The sequence below is a fragment of the Aquila chrysaetos genome, chromosome 2 (assembly GCF_900496995.4).
Source record: "Aquila chrysaetos chrysaetos chromosome 2, bAquChr1.4, whole genome shotgun sequence".
NCBI lineage: Eukaryota > Metazoa > Chordata > Aves > Accipitriformes > Accipitridae > Aquila > Aquila chrysaetos.
The window spans coordinates 27,138,952-27,158,060 of NC_044005.1; the positions used below are offsets into that span (position 1 = coordinate 27,138,952).

The 19,109-nt window shown below is 43.9% G+C and overlaps 1 protein-coding gene across 1 annotated transcript in view; it reads right to left on the reverse strand.

The window, feature by feature from the left end:
* The window catches only part of YLPM1 (YLP motif containing 1), a 38,777-nt gene that overhangs the window by 19,252 nt on the left and 416 nt on the right, over positions 1-19,109 (reverse strand). The window contains 6 exon segments of the mRNA XM_041120531.1: positions 775-880; positions 4,671-7,094; positions 10,125-10,867; positions 12,129-12,323; positions 13,259-13,501; positions 18,384-19,109. Of these exon segments, the coding sequence (XP_040976465.1) occupies positions 775-880; positions 4,671-7,094; positions 10,125-10,867; positions 12,129-12,323; positions 13,259-13,501; positions 18,384-19,109 (4,437 nt within the window).

Sequence of the window (19,109 nt, forward strand, 5' to 3'; positions counted from 1 at the left end):
AGACTGGGCATCGACTCAGGTATCTCCTCCAACATACATATAACTAAACTGTTTATTCGTTCTAGGAAGGATTTATAAACCTGAGTTAACATGACTGCAGAAATTCAGTTGGTTTCTGACTGGGTACAAATTATAAAAAAAACAAATATAAGCAGCTGAGAATTGTTTCCAGAACCAACCAGGAGATTAAGCAGCAGAGGAATGACTTGCATCACAACAGGAGATGAAGTCATGGAGGTACACAAATGTGAGCTTCCATATACTTTATGATATTCCAGAGGGTAACGAGAATTCCCAATAAAGACAGCAAACAGAAAGCTAATGCCCACTCTGCACTGAAGTATCTCAGTTTCTGATGGACCTATCCTCAAATTTCTCTAACTTCAAAGAGGAGAGAGCTCTTAAAGTAGGAAAAGCAGAGCAAGATGTCAGAACTTAGGCGAGGAACAGGAGCCTTATGCCCCTGTTTTGGAAGAGCTCACCTATTCTTGCACATCATCCCACAGCAATGTAGGCTGTTGAACCTCATGTGCTACTGTCCCCAATGGGTCATGCTCAGAAGATATGGTGGACTGAATGAGTACAAAAGGCTTTGAAAAATCTCAAGAAACTAAGAAGTTGCTTTGCCTCAACAGAGAATTGATGAGGTTGTAAGGGCTGCTGGGGAGGCATTCCACAGAGAAGTTTGACCATTAGAGTGTAGAACTGATCTGACATACGCATTAATAGTAATTACTACCAGCATGTTACTAAGTTAATACAAGATGAATTTACCTGAAAGGCACCCGGCCTTGTGCTTGTGTTCTGCGATCTCGGAGAGTCCTGTGTGGAAATGTCAGGTTTAAACTCTTTCAACTTCTGTAGCTGTTCTTTTTGCTCTCTGCACATGAATCACAAGAAAGTGTTATCAGTCTGTAGCTTAAATGAAAAATTAAAGGAATCAATACTCACAGTGAAAACCATGTATTACACTAACATCAGGGGCCAAGTCCAAAGAAAAGGACACAGCAGGCTTTATATAGTCAATGCTGTGATTCAGAAATCCGTTTCACATCCACCTAACCATGGAGGTATTTAGTGCATTAGCTCTATCCTTTTTTGATCACAAGTTTCCCCTGCGACATGCAGTTATGCTTTTGTGCTTAGCCAGAACCATTCCACTTTGACAGTAAAGAGCAAAGCTGGATTTTTAGCCTCTGCCAACACCTTCTGCAAACAAGAAGCCCATTGGAAATGAGTGCATAAGTGCTCCGGCTCACATGCTAACAGGATTGAGGCCAAAGCACAACGGAGATTCCAATACTTAAAAACCAAACGGTAATTTTAACTTTTGTTTCCTTGTTTTATGTATCAATGCTATGTAATATACAACCAGTATATAAGCTATGGAGCAGAGATCAGGACCAGCAGTGAATACTACAACCACTGGATTACAAAGTTCTATTGAATATGATTTCCTTTCCTTTCAGTTTTTGTTAGCATTTTTTTAACTAGGTTTTTTTATTGCTAATAACTCTTTGTTCATATTAATTGTGTGTATTAAAGTAGCTCCCAAAGAAAAACTAAGAATGGGATTCCTCTGTACTAGACACAACAGAGACCATCCTGACTAGCAATGCATCTGTCCAGTGGCCAGCACAAGGGGAACTTGGCTCACAGGAAGGGATCCCAAGTGCTGCATTAGTACAAAGAATAAACTGAGCAATTGCTAGCACTTATGACTTCTTTACACCTGGCTTAGGAAAAATACACCAGATGGCAAATACAGAACAGCATGCAGCTCAGAGTATGCTGTTTTATACACAATAAAAGCAAAGCCAGATGAAGGCTTTACCTTTGAGATGAAAGCAGTTATGCACCACACTACTGGTATAACTCTTTGTTCAAATAAAAAAAAAAAAAATCATAAGCAGTCTCCCTCAAAGTTGTTCCTACTGTTCAGACTGGGGTCACCTGCATATAAGAACCTGATGAGAAGTATCAGTGTAACTAATTTTAAGATTACCCCCATATTCAATTAAAAATCAGTATCAGCAGTATCATGTTTATATTTCCCCTTTCTACTGGATTAGAAAGAGGTATATGTATCTACTTTCTTATAAAAAACATTTTAGTTCCTATGTTTAAGTATTTCAGCCCTAATAAATTACTCACTTAAGTAGTGATTCACAAACTATGGTCCTTAGCTTAAGTCCACTGGCTTGCAGCTAGTCACATTAAACAGCAAAGCATATACCTGGCAACCTGAGGCAATGGGAAAGTCAGGAAGCTGAAAACAATCTGTTGCTCCGAACTCTTGGATTAATCTAATTGCAATGAAAGATTAAATTATTCAGAAAAAAAGTTCTCCCTTCCTTTTTAAAAATCATTTTTCTTGCATTTTGGCATGCAACTAAGGCCCTCCATATGGGACAGATGCTTAGCAATCTTATGAGTCTGAAAACAAAACAGCTTCAAGAAAAGTGCAAAATGTCTCTGTTATCTTTCAACATGGTTTAATGTAAATGCAATAATGATAACAAAACATTCATTTTAATTGCCCATTATTTTAGCATATGTATTGGGTTCGTGTGGCAACTTTTGGTACCTGGGGGGTTACAGGGGTGGCTTCTGTGAGAAACTGCTAGAAGCTTCCCCTCTGTCTGACAGAGCCAACGTCAGCCAGCTCCAAGACAGACCCGCCGCTGGCCAAGGCCGAGCCCATCAGCAATGGTGGCAGCGCCTGTGTGATAACGTATTTAAGAAGGGAAAAAAAGTTGCTGCAACACAGAAACTGCAGCTGGAGAGAGGAGTGAGAACGTGTAAGAGAAACAACCCTGCAGACACCAAGGTCAGTGAAGGAGGCGGGGGAGGAGGTGCTCCAGGTGCCGGAGCAGAGATTCCCCTGCAGCCCGTGGGGAAGACCATGGTGAGGCAGGCTGTCCCCCTGCAGTCCATGGAGGTCCACGGTGGAGCAGATATCCACCCGCAGCCCATGGAGGACCCCACGCTGGAGCAGGTGGATGCCCGAAGGAGGCTGTGACCCTGTGGGAAGCCCACGCTGAAGCAGGCTCCTGGCAGGACCCGCGGATCTGTGGAGAGAGGAGCCCACGCTGGAGCAGGTTTTCTGGCAGGACTTGTGACCCCATGGGGGACCCACGCTGGAGCAGTGTGCTCCTGAAGGACTGCACCCCGTGGAAGGGACCTATGCTGGAGCAGTTCATGAAGAACTGCAGCCCGTGGGAAGGACCCACGTTGGAGAAGTTCGTGGAGGAGTCTCCTGTGGGAGGGACCCCACGCTGGAGCAGGGGAAGAGTGTGAGGAGTCCTGCCCCCGAAGAGGATGAAATGGCAGAGACAGCCTGTGATGAACTGACTGTAACCCCCATTCCCTGTCCCCCTGCACCGCTCAGGGGGGTAGGTAGAGAATTCGGGAGTGAAGCGGTGCCCAGGAAGAAGGGAGGGGTGGGAGGAAGGTGTTTTAAGATTTGGTTTTATTTCTCATTACCCTACTCTGGTTTGATTGGTAATAAATTAAGTTAATTTTCCCTAAGTTGAGTCTGTTTTGCCCATGACAGTAATTGGTTGAGTGATCTCTCCCTGTCCTTATCTCGACCCATGAGCCTTTTGTTATATTTTCTCTTCCCTGTCCAGTTGAGGAGGGGGAGTGATAGAGCAGCTTTGGTGGGCACCTGGCATGCAGTCAGGGTCAACCCACCACAGTATAATATCTTGTTTACGAAATTAAACCCCTGTCTTTACTAGGCACCAATCCTTAGATGTCTCTCAGAAACTCATGAATAGGATGAACCACATGAACCTCTGTCTTCAAGAAACTTCCTCTCTTCTCTACAATCTCCTCTGAAAAATTTCATTCACTGAAATAGTCAAAGAAACTCTTCTTTTTTCTTTTTTTTTTTTTAAAAAAACATTTAATGCACCTAAACCCATGCACCAAATTGCAAAGATAGCATTTGGACAGATGATATGTGCTCCATTCATTCTACTATCACTAAATTTACTGAGCCCTAGGATGTTTCTGATGTTTAAGAGGATATTGTATTACTTATTTCAAAATAAATACCTATTAAAGCCTTAGGGAGTCTAATAGTTGCTTTCTCAAATGTGGTCTTGGTGAACTCTTGCATTCATATCCTCCTGATTGTTATCACTGCTGTTATGCTGATTCTCAGAACTAAGATCAACCAAACTTGACAAAATTATTCACTGACGATGCTGGATTTCAAAGGAGGGAGCATTGTAAAAAGAAAAAAGAAAAAAACCCACATATGCTTTAATTGAAAAGCCGTATCCAAAAATTAAATAGGTCCCACTGTGTGAATTAAGATGTAGATCTTGACATATAAGTATTAAAAAGCAGTTATCAACAAGCTCATTTGAGGATAACAAAAAGATTGGTCAGGTGATGTGGACAGACATCTTCCTGGAAAGTAACAAACAGGGAATACCATATCCATGGGGAAAGGGACAACCATCTGTTTAAGAAAAGTCAATCCACAAAAGCTGTGATGGAGGTACTCCAAATAACTTGTTCCACATGAGCTCCTACTATCACGCTGTGGCGAAAAGAAATGAAGCCATTACTGCATAAATCAAGGAACGAATCAGGAAAGGAGCACCATCTCCACAGAATGGAATTCCCACCCAAAGTGACAGAACCAGGCAACTCACCTAAGCATTTTGAGCTCCTGGGCAGCCTTCAGAATTATCTCATGCTGTCTTTGGCTAAGGACCATCACTCCTCCCAAGGACTGGTCAGAGTCCAGGTTTGAATCCGCTCCCAGCATATCAGAGGAATGTGAAGGTGGAGGAAGGGATGAATCTGAATGATCATCTAAAGACCGCAGTCTGTCTCCATCATCTGGATACCACCTATCCGACAACCGTTCCCTCTCCCAATCAGTCCTTTCAGGAAGGTAGTCTTGCTTCTCCCGCCATGTGTCATATCTCTCTGGATACTCTCGAATCCTCAGCTCCCCCCTGTCTCGGAGGTCTCTGTCATAATGATCTCTGTTCCTGTCCTCCCTCCACCTATCTTCACGGTATCTGTCCAGAGGTGGAAGAGGTGGTAATGGTGGTAGAGGGGGGATATCCAGGTCACGATTCCCCATTTCTCTGTCATCCATAGGTCTCATGTCCCAGTCTCTATCCCATTCTCTGTCTAAATCTTGATCATAAATATCTGAGGATCTTCCAGTCCTATCTAGATCTCTCTCGAGTTCCCTCTCTCTTGGTCTTTTCCAGTCATCCCACCATGAATCTCGCCTGTCGTGATCAGATGATAAAGGAGGTAGTGGTGGTAAGGGAGATAATGGAGGCAATGAATGGTGGGGTTGCAACCTGTCATCTCTGTCATACGCATCTACAGAATCATCCTGATAATCAGAGTTGTGATCTCTCCAGTATCGTTCTCTTTCCCAGTCATCCAATCGCTCGTGGTCCAAAGAAGGGTCATCTTGACTATCTAAAGGAAATTCCTCCTGCATTCTATCATCTTCATGACCCCAAGAACCCCTGAGTGTCTCATCTCGATGGTATGGAGGCAATTTGTCAGGATCATCTCCTAGGTGAATGGGTTTATCTATATTGCCTGTTTCAGATCTTCCTGCTTCCCTCTCCCGGCTACCTGCCCGCCTGATGGGACCCCTCTCCCGGCTACCTGCTCGCCTGACTGGGCCCCTCTCGCGGCTACCTGCCTGCCTGACAGGGACCCTCTCCCGGCTACCTGCCCGCCTGATGGGGACCCTCTCCCGGCTACCTGCTCGCCGCATGGGTTCCCTCTCCCGGCTACCCGCCCGCCGCATGGGCTCCCTCTCCCGGCTACCAGCCCGCCTCGCTGGGCCTCTCTCCCGGCTCCCTGCCCGTCCCCTGTCCCGGCTGCCTGTCCGCCCAGCTAGCTCTCTGTCTCGGCTAGAGAATACCCTCTCGTGGCTATCTGACCGTCCACCCAGTCCCCTCTCTCGGCTGCCAGACCGTCCATCTGGCATCCTCTCCCGGCTGCCTGACCGCCTATCTGGCATCCTTTCCCTGCTGCCTGCTCTCCTGAACATACCCCTGCCACGGATGGATGCCTGCCTAGCCTGCCCTCTGCCTCTGTATACATATCCTCTGCCACGGCCATCATCCATCCTGCCCATTCCCCGGCCATGGCCATCGTCCATCCTGCCCATTCCCCAACCACCATCCATCCTTCCCATACCCCGACCACCATCCATCCTTCCCATCCCTCGGCCACCATCCATCCTTCCCATCCCTCGGCCACGGCCCATTCCCCAGCCACGGCCATCCCCCTGCCCTCTGCCACGGCCATCATCCAGTCTGCCCTGGCCCCTTCCTCTGCTTACTGGTCCCTTGCCTCTATCTTCATGCATAAATGGCCCCTTCCCTCTGCCTTCTGGTCCAGGTAGGCCCTGGGTGCTATCTGAAGCAATCAGCTGGCCGTCTGGTGAATCCAAATCCTGATTTCCTGTTACAGGGGTTACTGCACCACCTGTTCTTGCAATACCTGACTGCAAAGCTACAGGGTTACTAGAAAGGCATGTTGATTTCTGGTTCTGAATAGGCGGAGTAGGGGCTTTGGACTCTTCTACTTGCTGGTTAGGATCATGTGAACTCCACGTCCACTTTTTGGGAGGGTCTGAAATAGTTTCTTTGACTTCAGGTTTCGATGGCTCCTGTGGAGTGTTTGTCAGGTCCTCATTTGGCTCAATGGGACCTGCACTCTGTGCATCAGGAGTAGACTGTGTTCTGCTTACAGTCTGCTGATTGCCAGCTACGTCTGTAAAAGGTTCTTTGTTTTCTGACTGTGAATCTGTCTGTGACTGCTGCTGCTGCTGCTGTCCCAAATGAGGCCTGGGCCCCCTCCACCGTGGACCACCAGGTCGGGAACCATGTCCATGTGATGCATTTGTCGAAGTATAAAATTGTGCTGCTGGTCCTCGTGGGATAGTCCCCCATCTACTTGAAGACTGTCCATCTGTATTCTGTCGGTCAAAACGTGACCTGTATCCTTCTGAGCGCTGGGAGTCAAAACGAGGCCCTCTCTGTCTCGAGCCTTCAAATTTGTCATATCCTCTTCCTCGAGGTCCATCAAATCTATAGATGACATAATGGCAATTTTATTCAAATGAACAAGTCAAGTTAAAATCCTCTAAGAGTTTCATCCCCCCCCCCCAAAGTCACTTCTAACTGATGAATCCTAGTGTGCCTTAGGATCAATCCCTACTGAACCAGTGCAGAAGCACAGACACGTTCTTCAATTCAATATTGTCCACTGAAGACCAGTTTAAGTCACTTGCAGGTTATGTAACCCTAAAAGGAAATTTGGCTTAAGTATCTCAGGACTGAAACCTGACTGACACAGAAAGCTGGCACTCATTTGAAAAAAAGCTTTCCATGTTTGTTAACGGAAGTTTTGTTGCAATCAACAACTCTCGCTGAACTTTTGTTTTGATAATATGCAACAAGCCTACTTAACTATGGTGATGAATGCTATCTAGAAAAATCTTTAAATACAGATCCTTTCAGAAAGTACAACAAACTGTGATATCGCCCAGTTCCATGCAAGATAATATGCCTAAAACAAATATATTTTTATTGCATCACTTTTAAAATTCCTTTTGAGAGCAGTTAGAACTGCTATTCCTTGAACATGAGGAAATAGGTCAGGCAAACTAATGAATAATTTATGCAATCATATTTATCTAGAACAAATTAAATTCGTTTTACACAAAATAGAGAACTCATGTCTGAAGTCAAGCTGCTTGGATGTTTGGGATTCACAGTTGCGTCTCACTGGATGGGGTCAGGAAGGCCAAAGTGCAGCTGGAGCTGGACTGGGCAAGGGATGCAAAAAGTAATAAGAAAGGCTTCTACAGGTACGTCAGCCAGAAAAGGAAGATCAAAGAACGTGTACCCCCCGCAATGAGCATGACTGGCAAACTGGTAACAGTGGACGAGGAGAAGGCTGAGGTATTCAACAACTTTTTTGCCTCAGTCTTCACTGGCAACGTCTCTTTCCACACCTCTTGGGTGGATGGACTGCAAGACAGGGACTGGGGGAGCAAAGTCCCTCACACTGTAAGAAAAGATCAGGTTCATGACCACCTGAGGAACATGAACATAAATAAGTCTATGGAATGCATCTTGTCAGGTCCCAGAGTCCTGAGGGAATTGGCTGATGTAGTTGCCAAGCCACTCTCCATAATATTTGAAAAGTCATGGCAGTCAGGTGAAGTCCCCAGTGACTGGGAAAAGGGAAACATTGCACCCATTTTTGAAAAGGGTAGAAAGGAAGACCCTGGGAACTACCAACCTGTCAGCCTCACCTCTGTGCCTGGGAAGATCATGGAACAGATCCTCCTAGAAGCTATGCTAAGGCACATAGAGGACAGGGAGGTGGTTCGAGACAACCAGCATGGCTTCACCAAGAGCAAGTCTTGCCTGACCAACCTAGTGGCCTTCTATCATGGAGCGACTACATCAGTGGACAAGGGAAGAGCTACAGATGTCATCTATCTGGACTACTGTAAGACCTTTGACATGGTCCCCCACAACACCCCTCTCTCTAAATTGGAGACATGGATTTCATGGATGGGACTGTTCAGTGCATGAGGAATTGGCTGGATGGTTGCATCCAGAGGGTAGTGGTCAACAGATCAATGTCCAGATGGAGATCAGTGACAAGTGGTGTCCCTCAGGAGTCCGTATTGGGACCAGTACTGTTTAATATCTTCAACAATGACATAGACAGTGGGATCGAGTGCACCCTCAGCAAGTTTGCAGACAACACCAAGCTGAGTGGTGCAGTTGACACACCTGAGGGATGGGACACCATCCAGAGGGACCTGGACAAGCTCGAGAAGTGGGCCCATGTGAACCTTGAGTATGCAAGGATAGACACAACTGAACAGAACACTGTTCTTTGATTCAGCAGGCATCACATCAACCCATCTTGAACTAATGACCAGACAGAACAGATATCGTTTTTGCAACTTGATACCATGTCAAGTATGAAAGAAAAATATTCCAAAACCAAGATCTTGGATTAAGCCATTAGCAGGTATAAAACCACATAAAAGACACAGAACACTGGCTTTTAGAGTAGCTTTACATTAAGGCAGCAGGTCATCCACCTCATAAAATGAAGTTTTAAATTTGAACAAAACTGTACCTTACCAAAAGATAAAGACAGCAACCTTCAAGACCATCATGACATAATGCAAAAGTGGCAAAGAATCCTAATGCTCAGATCCTAAGGCTCAAATCTTCATTTCTTTCCTTCTCTCTTGTTTATAACTGTTTGAATGCTAAGTAATGCTACATGTGTAGAAAACCATTGACCTGTACTTAAGACAAGCACTATCTCTCTCATCAAACTGCCATTTTGAAAAGTGCACTGAATAGGACAATCATATAGCTGCAGAACTCTCACACTAGAAGGTAAAGTACTGGTGAACAGCTTTGAATTCTCATATCTTTCTGTCATACATGTTGGATTACAAACTTTATTGTTTCTAAAAAATAAATAGCATCTAAATTGCCAGTAATTAGCTACGTTAGTATATTCAGCTGAATATCTGAATACTTTCCTCAATCCCTTTCAGAATGCCCACATTAAATTGCTACCACATAGAGCAACACCTGAAAAACAACCCTTCAACATTTTTGCTTTCGATTATCCTAAACCATGTTCCAAGTACCACAGACGAAATGCTGGGAATTTAAATCACTTTTCATATAGGATCACTCTTTCAAGTGTGAGTTATCATCTTCAAACTAAGGCCAGCAAAGACATATCAAATATTTACAACAGCTTTCCTGTTTTCACAAAAGGGATATTATGTCTCCAGGAATGAAAAGGGTGCAGTGTGCCCAAGCATTTTACTAGAAAAAAACCCAATATTCTATTCTAGATAATGCTCAGGTGAAAGGCATCTATCTACTCTTGCTTTAATAAAATAAATACAGAGCACGGTGTACATACATCAAAAACAAAACCCTCACCAAACAAGCACACTTCACACGACCTCAGGAAGATTTAAGAATAAGATACATATTTCATTTCTTAATATATCACTAAAAGTCTTGTAGCCTGGAACATGTATAAATCAAAAACATCCTTACCTAGGGCCTCTGGGGCCTTCAAAACGTGCTGATCTGGGAGGATCGGGAAGCAATCCACCTGACCTCACTGGTTTATCCTGCATGGTAGGTGCATGAGTTGAAGACACTGCAGAAGTGGCTTTCAGTTCCCCACATCCTTGCTCAGATGAAATAGGGACAGTTTGTTTACTAAGATGACCTTGAGACTTTCCATGGTCTGAAGAGCCAAAGGATGAACTTACTTGAGAATGATAAGGTGAATAGACAGTTGAACTAGCTATTTTTGATGCATAGGTACCAGGGGTGGGAAGCAGAGCTGGCCTTGGTGTCTCAGTAGATTGACTGCTTTGAGAACTGGATCCTGAAGGGACAGAGGAATTAGATAACTGAGAAACAGAAGAGAGAGGTGGGGGGACCAGTGGAGGTGTAGTTGAAGGTAAAGTTGGAGGCATAATAGGAATGCCACCTTGAGTGGTTTGAGAATATGGAACAAATGGAGGTGGCAGTGAAACATTTGCAGGGTACTGATTCTTCAGATTTTGGAGCGAGCTCACTTTCTCCTGCAGATGGGACTGAGTAACCTTCATCTGTTCATCCCATGCTTTCCACTGTTTCTCATACTCTTGAAGCTGGTCTTTGTGAGGGTAGGTTTGAAGCTGATGCTGCCACTGTTGGTTCATTGATCGCTCCCAATCCTTATGAAGCTGCTGGAACTGTTTTTGCTGTGCCTCATAATGTCGCAGCTGCATGTCCACTGACATTGTCTGCAATGAGAACACAAGAATAGCTTCAAAATACTGTCTTAGTTATTTTCAGAGCCACGTATTTCGGTATCACTTGTAATATCACAATTTCTGACTTGGGCAGAAGGTTGAGGAAGAACTACATTGAAACAAAAGCAAAAACAAACTGTGATGTCTAAAGTCATTGTGACAACTTACACATCTTATAACTAGAGGACATTTACGTATAAAAGTTTTTTTTTTGTGTGTTTGTTTGTTTTTTTAAACAGGACAGCTGAAGAAAGCTATAATAAAAGGGCTCCAAGCTGTATTATTACTGGATGCTAACAACAGCTAAATCCGAGATCAATCTCCATGCTTTCAATATATACAGTACATGGCTATTTCTCAAGGCTTCAGTTGCTGTTATTAACCTGCTCAGCATTGCTTCAGCTGTCAGCACTTATTTTTCTCTAAGCCTGTGCAAATAAGAAGATCTGGCAAAATGAGGCTTCTTTCAAGGCTGTCTTTCATTATGTGTAGATACAGGTCCTAATATCCATGGCTTGATCTTGTCTTGAGATTTTCAGGGTTCATACTTAAGAGATTTTTTTTTAAACAAGCAGACAGCCCAAGCTACAAAGAAATGCTTGATGTACAAACTCCACCAACCTAGAAAAAGCTGACTCACCTCTCTAATACAGTAATCAAATTCTACTTAAAAGCTTAAAGGTTGCAACTGATATAATTATCCAAACTTGTTATTAAGACTTTTTATTTTATTTCACTGATTATATGAGTAAAAAATAATGTGAGACTGATTTTCTTAATTACTTTAACTGTGTATTTTTGGCATCTATATTTACTTCATCATTGTACATATTTATTTTTGTACTACACAATATTGTAAAAAAGAGCAGCTACCAAATTACTCCATGCAATCATCTGTTTACTTGATCTTTCTTCTGAACTGTTTCTCCAGCAGTAAAACATTCAAAGCCAAGTAAATTCAATATTGTGTTCAGCTTTGCTCCTGTATCACCGAAGTATGTCTGAAAAATCTTAAGACAAGTGTAAAGTCCTGTATTTCTCATCCTGCTGAAGCTTCATCACCATCTGTCAATTATTTTTTCATTCTGAAGTTGAGTGACAGTAGGAAAAGGGGATATAGACTTCTACCCAAGCAGAAAAAGTAGCTAAGTGAGCCAACCATGACAAATTATTCAACTACTTGTTTTTCAGCAGACCATGAGTGCTGGGTCCCCCAGGAAGTATATCAAACACCATCTCCTTAGTGTTTCACCTGTAAGTGTGGAGGCTGTTGCATGATCTGTTGGTACTGCTGTACTATCTGCTGCAGCTGGGCATGCTTCTGCATTATTCTCTGATATTGAAATCCAACCCGGTGATGGGGGTGCTGCTGCCATTGAGCTGCTGCTGCTTGCAACTGCTGCAATCTCAAATCTTCCTCGGGGTCATCAGGCGGTTCAATACTGAGCTAGAGAAAAAGGCAAATGCTATAAATAAAGGAAAGCTCCTTCTGTCAGAAGAAAAACCACACTTGGTCACTAACGAGTCTACAGGAACTGTCTCAGTGTTCGTTATTTTATCACTCTATATTTCAGTGTTCTGGCCACCCACAGCTTCTGGAAGGCTGATTTTTATTTAATTTATTCTTAATGTGAACAGCCTGATCTAAAGGTTAGCCTGATAGCAATTACAGTATTCATATATACAGAAACTACCTACAGGAAAGAGATTAACACAGATCTCCTATCTGTTGCTCACAGCAAATATAATGAGACAACAGTGCTTTTTCATGGTGAGGTAAAGTAACTCAAGAGTGCATTATTTTTGCCACTTGATAGGAACGCACACACTGTAAGTTGAAGTGCAGCACATGCTGCAGGGTAATCTACTACCCTACAGTAATCTGTTCAAACATCAATCATGACCTCCATCCATTATGTAGTAACTGTTACTAAGCATGCTGACAAAAATACTCTGTGCAAAGTTCTTGGCTTTCAGACAAGCTATAACACACAGAGAGAAGGGGAGCCAGAATTGGCAAACTGCCAGAGAGGAATAAAGAACTAGTGTCTTAAAGATAGCATTCCTCATCTACCGACTACTTGGATTTTGCGCTTAGGTATTACAAAATGTTTCTCATAGACAAAGACGACAATGTTGGGGAAGGTGTGAGTCAAGCTTGGACTCGCTTGGTGCATGGATGGGTGACCATTTAAGTCTATATACAAGGTGTGTATTTTTATTTTTTAAATTGGTGCAGCTTTAGCAAATGTTCTTTTAAGATTGCTTTACCATATTTAGTTATTGTTACACAGTATATACAAGAACTTGATGGCATTGTTTTCCTGTTTCTTTGTCCTATCTAGCACAACAAAAGGAGTGGCATCACTTTACAAAGCCTACCTGAGTTTCAGTGGATGGAAGAGAAGACTCATCTTCTTTGGAAGCTGGAGGCAGGGATTCATTAAGTGGAGGAGGTTCAGACTGCTGACCTGAAGCACTCATTTTCCCTTCTTCAGACTTTGCTCTCTGCTCAGATGCATCCTTCACTACTGGACCTTTCATTTGCTGCTGTCCCTGAGCATGGGCTTTTGCCCTTTGCTGGAGGCTAAGCAGGTGCTGCTGGTACCAGTATTGCTGCTGTTCCTACAATAGACAGAAATTTTCTAAGACACATTTCATAGGAAAAAAACATGAAAATTAATTCATGACATTCACTAGAATCATACTCTAGAAATCTCTTTTGAGGGAAAACTCACTTCATCATCAACAGTATTGCAATGGATGTCAGAAAATTGAATCAAAATTCAGAAACCACTACGTGAGGCATAGTGCCTGCAGCAGAATTTATTTCTTACCTCAAAGACCTTACAACTAAAGAGCACAATAACAAAAAGCAAAAAGGTGGCCAATAAAAAGCCAAATTAGTACAGACATGTGATAAGTACCACAGTTATTTTTAGTGCTTTTTATTCCTAACAACTATAATTATGAGACTAACTCAGGTAAAATGAAGGGAAAATGGAGGACTCGTATGAGTAAGGGACCAGTAAAGAGAAAAAGGAGGAAACGTACAAAAAAGATGAAGAGGACACACAGAGAACACAGACATCAAGCAGAGTGAAAATGACAGCTGAGAAATTGTGGAGACATTTGAATAAAGGCTGTGGAAAGGAAAAAGAACAATCAGAACCAGTATATAGTGAGTATTATTTATTATCTGAATTCTCATTAATTCTGATTCATTCAACAGCTGAAGAGGTAAAGAGACATGGTTGCACCCAAAAAATTACCCATTTAAGAAGTGATCAACTTTTCAGTTTTAAACGTTTCAGGCTAGAATTAGAGTACTTGGGACAGATGACAGTAGCTTCAAAGCAGTGTAAGCTGACACCAACATAAAGAACAAAAGACTAAAGATAAGTATCTCAACACTTTAGTGGTGCATCTTAAAGAGTCCTGAATAGGAACCCACAGTTCTGTACCTCCTCCAATGCAAGAAGTATCAGGCATCAAATCAGACTAGCAGGACACAGATTTAAAACACACAGGAAGCAGCTCTTCACCTGACATGGCCTTGTGCTACCAAAGTCCCTTCCAGAGACCACTGTAAGGGCTAAAATTTTGTGGATTCAAGACACAGCTCCATAAGCTCGTAGAAGAAAAATCTACAGATTTTAAAAATAAAGACACCAGTTGCAGCTAAGGCGGCTCCTAGATTTTAGGGAAGTATCGCTATACACTTGATTTTTAAGTTATTCTCTTAGCATCTGCTTTAGTCACTGTCAAAGACAGAATGATAAAATACTGTACTTTTGGTCTGACCTAGTGCAACCATTCTTGTGCTCTCATGTCAACTCCACACCACCTCTGAGAATCTGTGACTGCTCTACATCTTTCATATCCTCTGTTCTTCCCTTCCATCCCAGCACACACATTTAAGAAAAGACACCTGTATAAAGCCCACTCAGAAATGGAAAAGAATCCAAAAGATGCAGGTATTTTAAAATATAACTGTGACAACAACAAAGCAGTAGGTGCTGTCTGATGAGATTTCTCAAAACTGAACCATTCTGCCTATCTTAAAACAGGTTTAAAAGAAGTGCAAGCTTCCTCCAAAAGCCTACCTCACGCTCAAATCAGGAATGATGTTTTCTATTGGTATCAATCTAGCAGACACAATTAAACATGGAGCTGCATTTTTTAAAAAATACTTCTGTAAAGCTGTAACTTGGAGATGCGGTCAATGAAAGGAAAGGCTATGCTTCTTGGACTTCATGTTGATCCTGGAATAACTCCTGCCAAGAATCTTTTTAACAAGAATATGACTCAGAAGAGCTGTTATGGCTTTGGGTGGAAGACATGCATTTACGCTCCAGCATGGACTCTCTCAAAAACCTTCAACAACATGCTGTAGTAAGTGCAACTTTCAACACCAGGGAGGAGCATACATCCTCAGCTATACAAAAGCTGATTCAATTATCCCTCTCAAAAGGCATTATAAGGTGATTTACCATGACAGTGCTGGATGCTATGCTTGGTGAGCACATGTTCTACTGCCACAAAACGGTTGTTTGCATGGATCCATTTTGTTTCCTCCTCATTCTACCAATTGGACAAAGGGCTAAAACTCATAATATGACCAGGGGTTCACACAAAGAGCTACAATAATACCCTGTCACCTATTTTTTGCAGCAGATGAAGTCAGTGACACATGTATTGCATGTTCTATCTGAAAAGCACGAGAAAAGCGGAAAGGTAGATTTCTACAGCCTAGTCTCAGCAAAACAGAAGTGCTAGCGTAGAAAATTCCTGATGGCAAAAAGTTCAGTTATTTTAGTGCTTATCTCCTCACGATGACTGTCATTCTTCAAGTCCAGTTACAATCCTTAAGCCCAAGGAACACACCAGCATCAACATATGCCTTTTTCCATCTTTGGCTGACCAAAAGACTATGCCTGTTGCATTTTACAGGGAACACTGAAACCGGCACTATCAGCTCCCGACCACAGGACATACCACCAAAAACATTAATGCAGAGCCCACGCCAAAAGACTACTTCAAAATGAATTTAGGCGACCATAGGCCATAACACAATGCCTATTTTGGGGCACACTTGGTCCTTTTCTGGTAAGGATAGCAAAAGCATGGTTTAGCATCCTTTATAAAACAAAAGGGGGATTGTAAAGAGTGCAGCAATCTGCTGAAAGGTGACATGGTAAAGCTAAGGTAGCTTTAACAGATGTAGATAAATGCATATTCATGGGTACAGGTGCACCCACAAATATTTGTTTACTACTGTAAATAAATAGCAGCATACAGTACCCAAATATCAGATGGACCATTAAAGAAATAGAACAGGTATTTAAACAGGACTTGACAAAAGATGCATCTAATTGTAGAGAAACACAAGAATCCAGCAATTTAATCCAACTGTACACTCATGTAATAAGCTACCATAAACTCACAATTTTGTCAAGGCAAAGAGCAGTATCTTGGTTTTAGACAAGAAAGGCAAACAATAAAACACTAAGTCATGGCAAATTGCATATTTTCTATGTTAAGAGAAAAATGCTGATCTACTTGGCTGCAGCCACTGTTACTGTGGGATGAGAACAAAAAGAATTGTTTTCAATTACCAGTTTAAACAAAGGCTTAATAGGATCTTATAAATTACAAATTACAGTATTTCTCTACTTGGCTTTTAATATCATCAGGAAGAAAGCATCACCATGCTTTGTCTTTCCTATTCCTATTGTGTAAGGACTTGTTGCTCCAAATACTGTCTCATTTTACAGCCCAAGATAGCCCAAATCATATCAACCTGTTATAACAAATTTATGACCAGCCAAGTACCAGATTCCTTTTGAATTAACACTGAATTGTGCATGAGAGTAAACAAACTACTCAAGATAGAAGTTGTTTGTACAAACACTCATAAACCAGACAATGTAAACTTCAGCAGTATTCTGCTGCTTTTATGTGTGCGCCACAATAATGCACTACTTGCTACTCTTCTGGAAAGGACAGAGCAGTTGAGGAACAATTAAATAACATTAATGAAGTTTCAGGCTACATAAGGGGGGAGGAATTACAGTTCAATCTCAAGTTCAATAATTTAAGAAGTCATCAAGCAGCCTCAACACCGAATTAACATCACTTTTTACACCTGATTTTTCAAGGTTTTAGTTTTGTCATTAAAAAATTTAATGAGTCCCATTGCTCTCACTGTAAAAGATCAACTAGTACTGTCCAAAACCTTTGTAAAATTAAATTCATGAACTGAAAGCACCACTTTGCTAGGCAGTGATTAGTTATATGGTGCGAACTTAAAAACGACACATTCCCAAACATATTCAGGTATTGGTAGGAAATTAAAAAGGTGTCTCAACGATTAACAAATTTAAAGTGTCAGTGACTTCAATATGGTGCAACAGGATTTTTGCAAACTTAGGTTCAAATCAGAATCCTAAGACCAATTGGCCAAAAATAGATATCTTTTAAACATAAATAAAGTCAATTTAAAGCATGCACTTCAGCTTTGTCCTTGCAGCTGGATCTCTATAAGCTAACCCTAAAACCATGCAAAAGCCTCAGTGAATCTGACTGACCTGTATACATAGCGGAGGACCTCAACATGCCTGTCTCTTTGTGCACACTTAACCTTAAGCAACTGGATTGTCCCTAACTTAATGCATTTGAATGGTCACGCCAAGTTCACTGGAACTGCTCACACTTAGGAAGTGAAGCACGCGAACATTTTGCAGGCATTTCGGCCCCAACGTACACATAAAAAGCACACAGCATTAACAACATTTTTCGCCTCAAAAGCACTTCAGAACATTTCCCTCCAACGCCCCACACAATTTTGTACTGGAAGATCAGGCACGTGTAGCACACAACACGTAAGTCTAAGCAAAGGGCAACTATGTACTACGACAGAAACACTTTTGCAGCTTTAACTATGTGCGGTAAGATTAAAATAGTCATAATTCTACACCAATCGGGCAGACAACTGAAACACAACCCAATGAGAAAACTAAACGAAGGAATCGCCAAAGACAAGAGGCACTCATCCTGCAACGTGCACTAAGCAAACAGTCTGTTGCATCTCAGAACATGCCAGACGAAGTCATCAGAGGTTTGCTGCAGGTCGCCCACACGCTGTACTTTGGAAAACAATTCTCCAGAGACCAACAAACCCCCCCAGGAAAATTAAATTCAGCCAGGAGTTAGACTTTTCCATAAACAACTCATTGGCTCTTGAAAAATGATGATCTGTTACATCCCAACAAGCACCCCCGGATAAAGAAGCGCTTACGGAGCCTCGCCCGAGCCGCGCCATTGCCGGACTTCCACGGGTTGCGTCCAAACCCTTCAAGTATTATGCAAATACGGCGTGTTTACTAACTGCCCTCACTCGCAGACCTACCCGCCAGCAGCGGTTAATCGCCACCGCTACCCTGGCGGCTCCATGCTGCCAGCCGGGGCCGCGGGGGCGAGCGCGGAGGAGGCGGCGTTGCCTTACCTGGGGAGTCATGGTGGAGGGGTCCGGCTGCTCGGTGCCACCGGCCTCCTTGCTGGCACCCTGCGCGGCCTCCGGCTGGGCAGCGGCGGGCAGGGGCAAGGACGGCTGGGGCGGGGGGAAATGGGCCTGCGAAGGCTTGGTCGGGGGAGGGATGGAGGGCGCCAGGCCGGGCTGCGCCGGCTGGGAAGGGGAGGCCTGGGAGGAGAGCAGGTAGGGCTGGGGGTGCGCCATGTAGCCCTGGGCAGGCGGCGGCAGGTAGGGCTGGGAGGCGGTGGCCGGCGGGGGCTCCAGGTAAGGGGGCGGTGGCTCGGAGAAGGAGGGGGGCGGCTGGGAGGCCTGCGCCCGCGGCAGGTAGGGCTGGAGCGGCGGGGACTGGGCCGGGGGCGGCTGGGCGGGGGGCAGGTAGGGCTCCGCCTGCGGGGGCGGCAGGTAGGCCTGGGCCGGGGGCAGGTAGGCCTGGGCGGCGGGCTGCGGGGACTGCGGCGGCGAGGACAGCTCCATGTCCATGGGCACCGGCGAGGAGGGCACCGGCTCGCCCCAGTCGCCGTGCCCGCCCGGCGGCTCCTGGCCGTCGCGCTCCCGGGCGGCGGCGGGCGGCTTGCGGGTTGGCGGCGGCGGCTCGCGGTGGGCGAACTGCTTCTGGTAGCTGCGGACCGGCGGCGGCACGGGCGGCGGCGGCTGCTGCTGCCAGTCGGTGAAGGAGCCGGGCAGCGGCGGCGGCGGCAG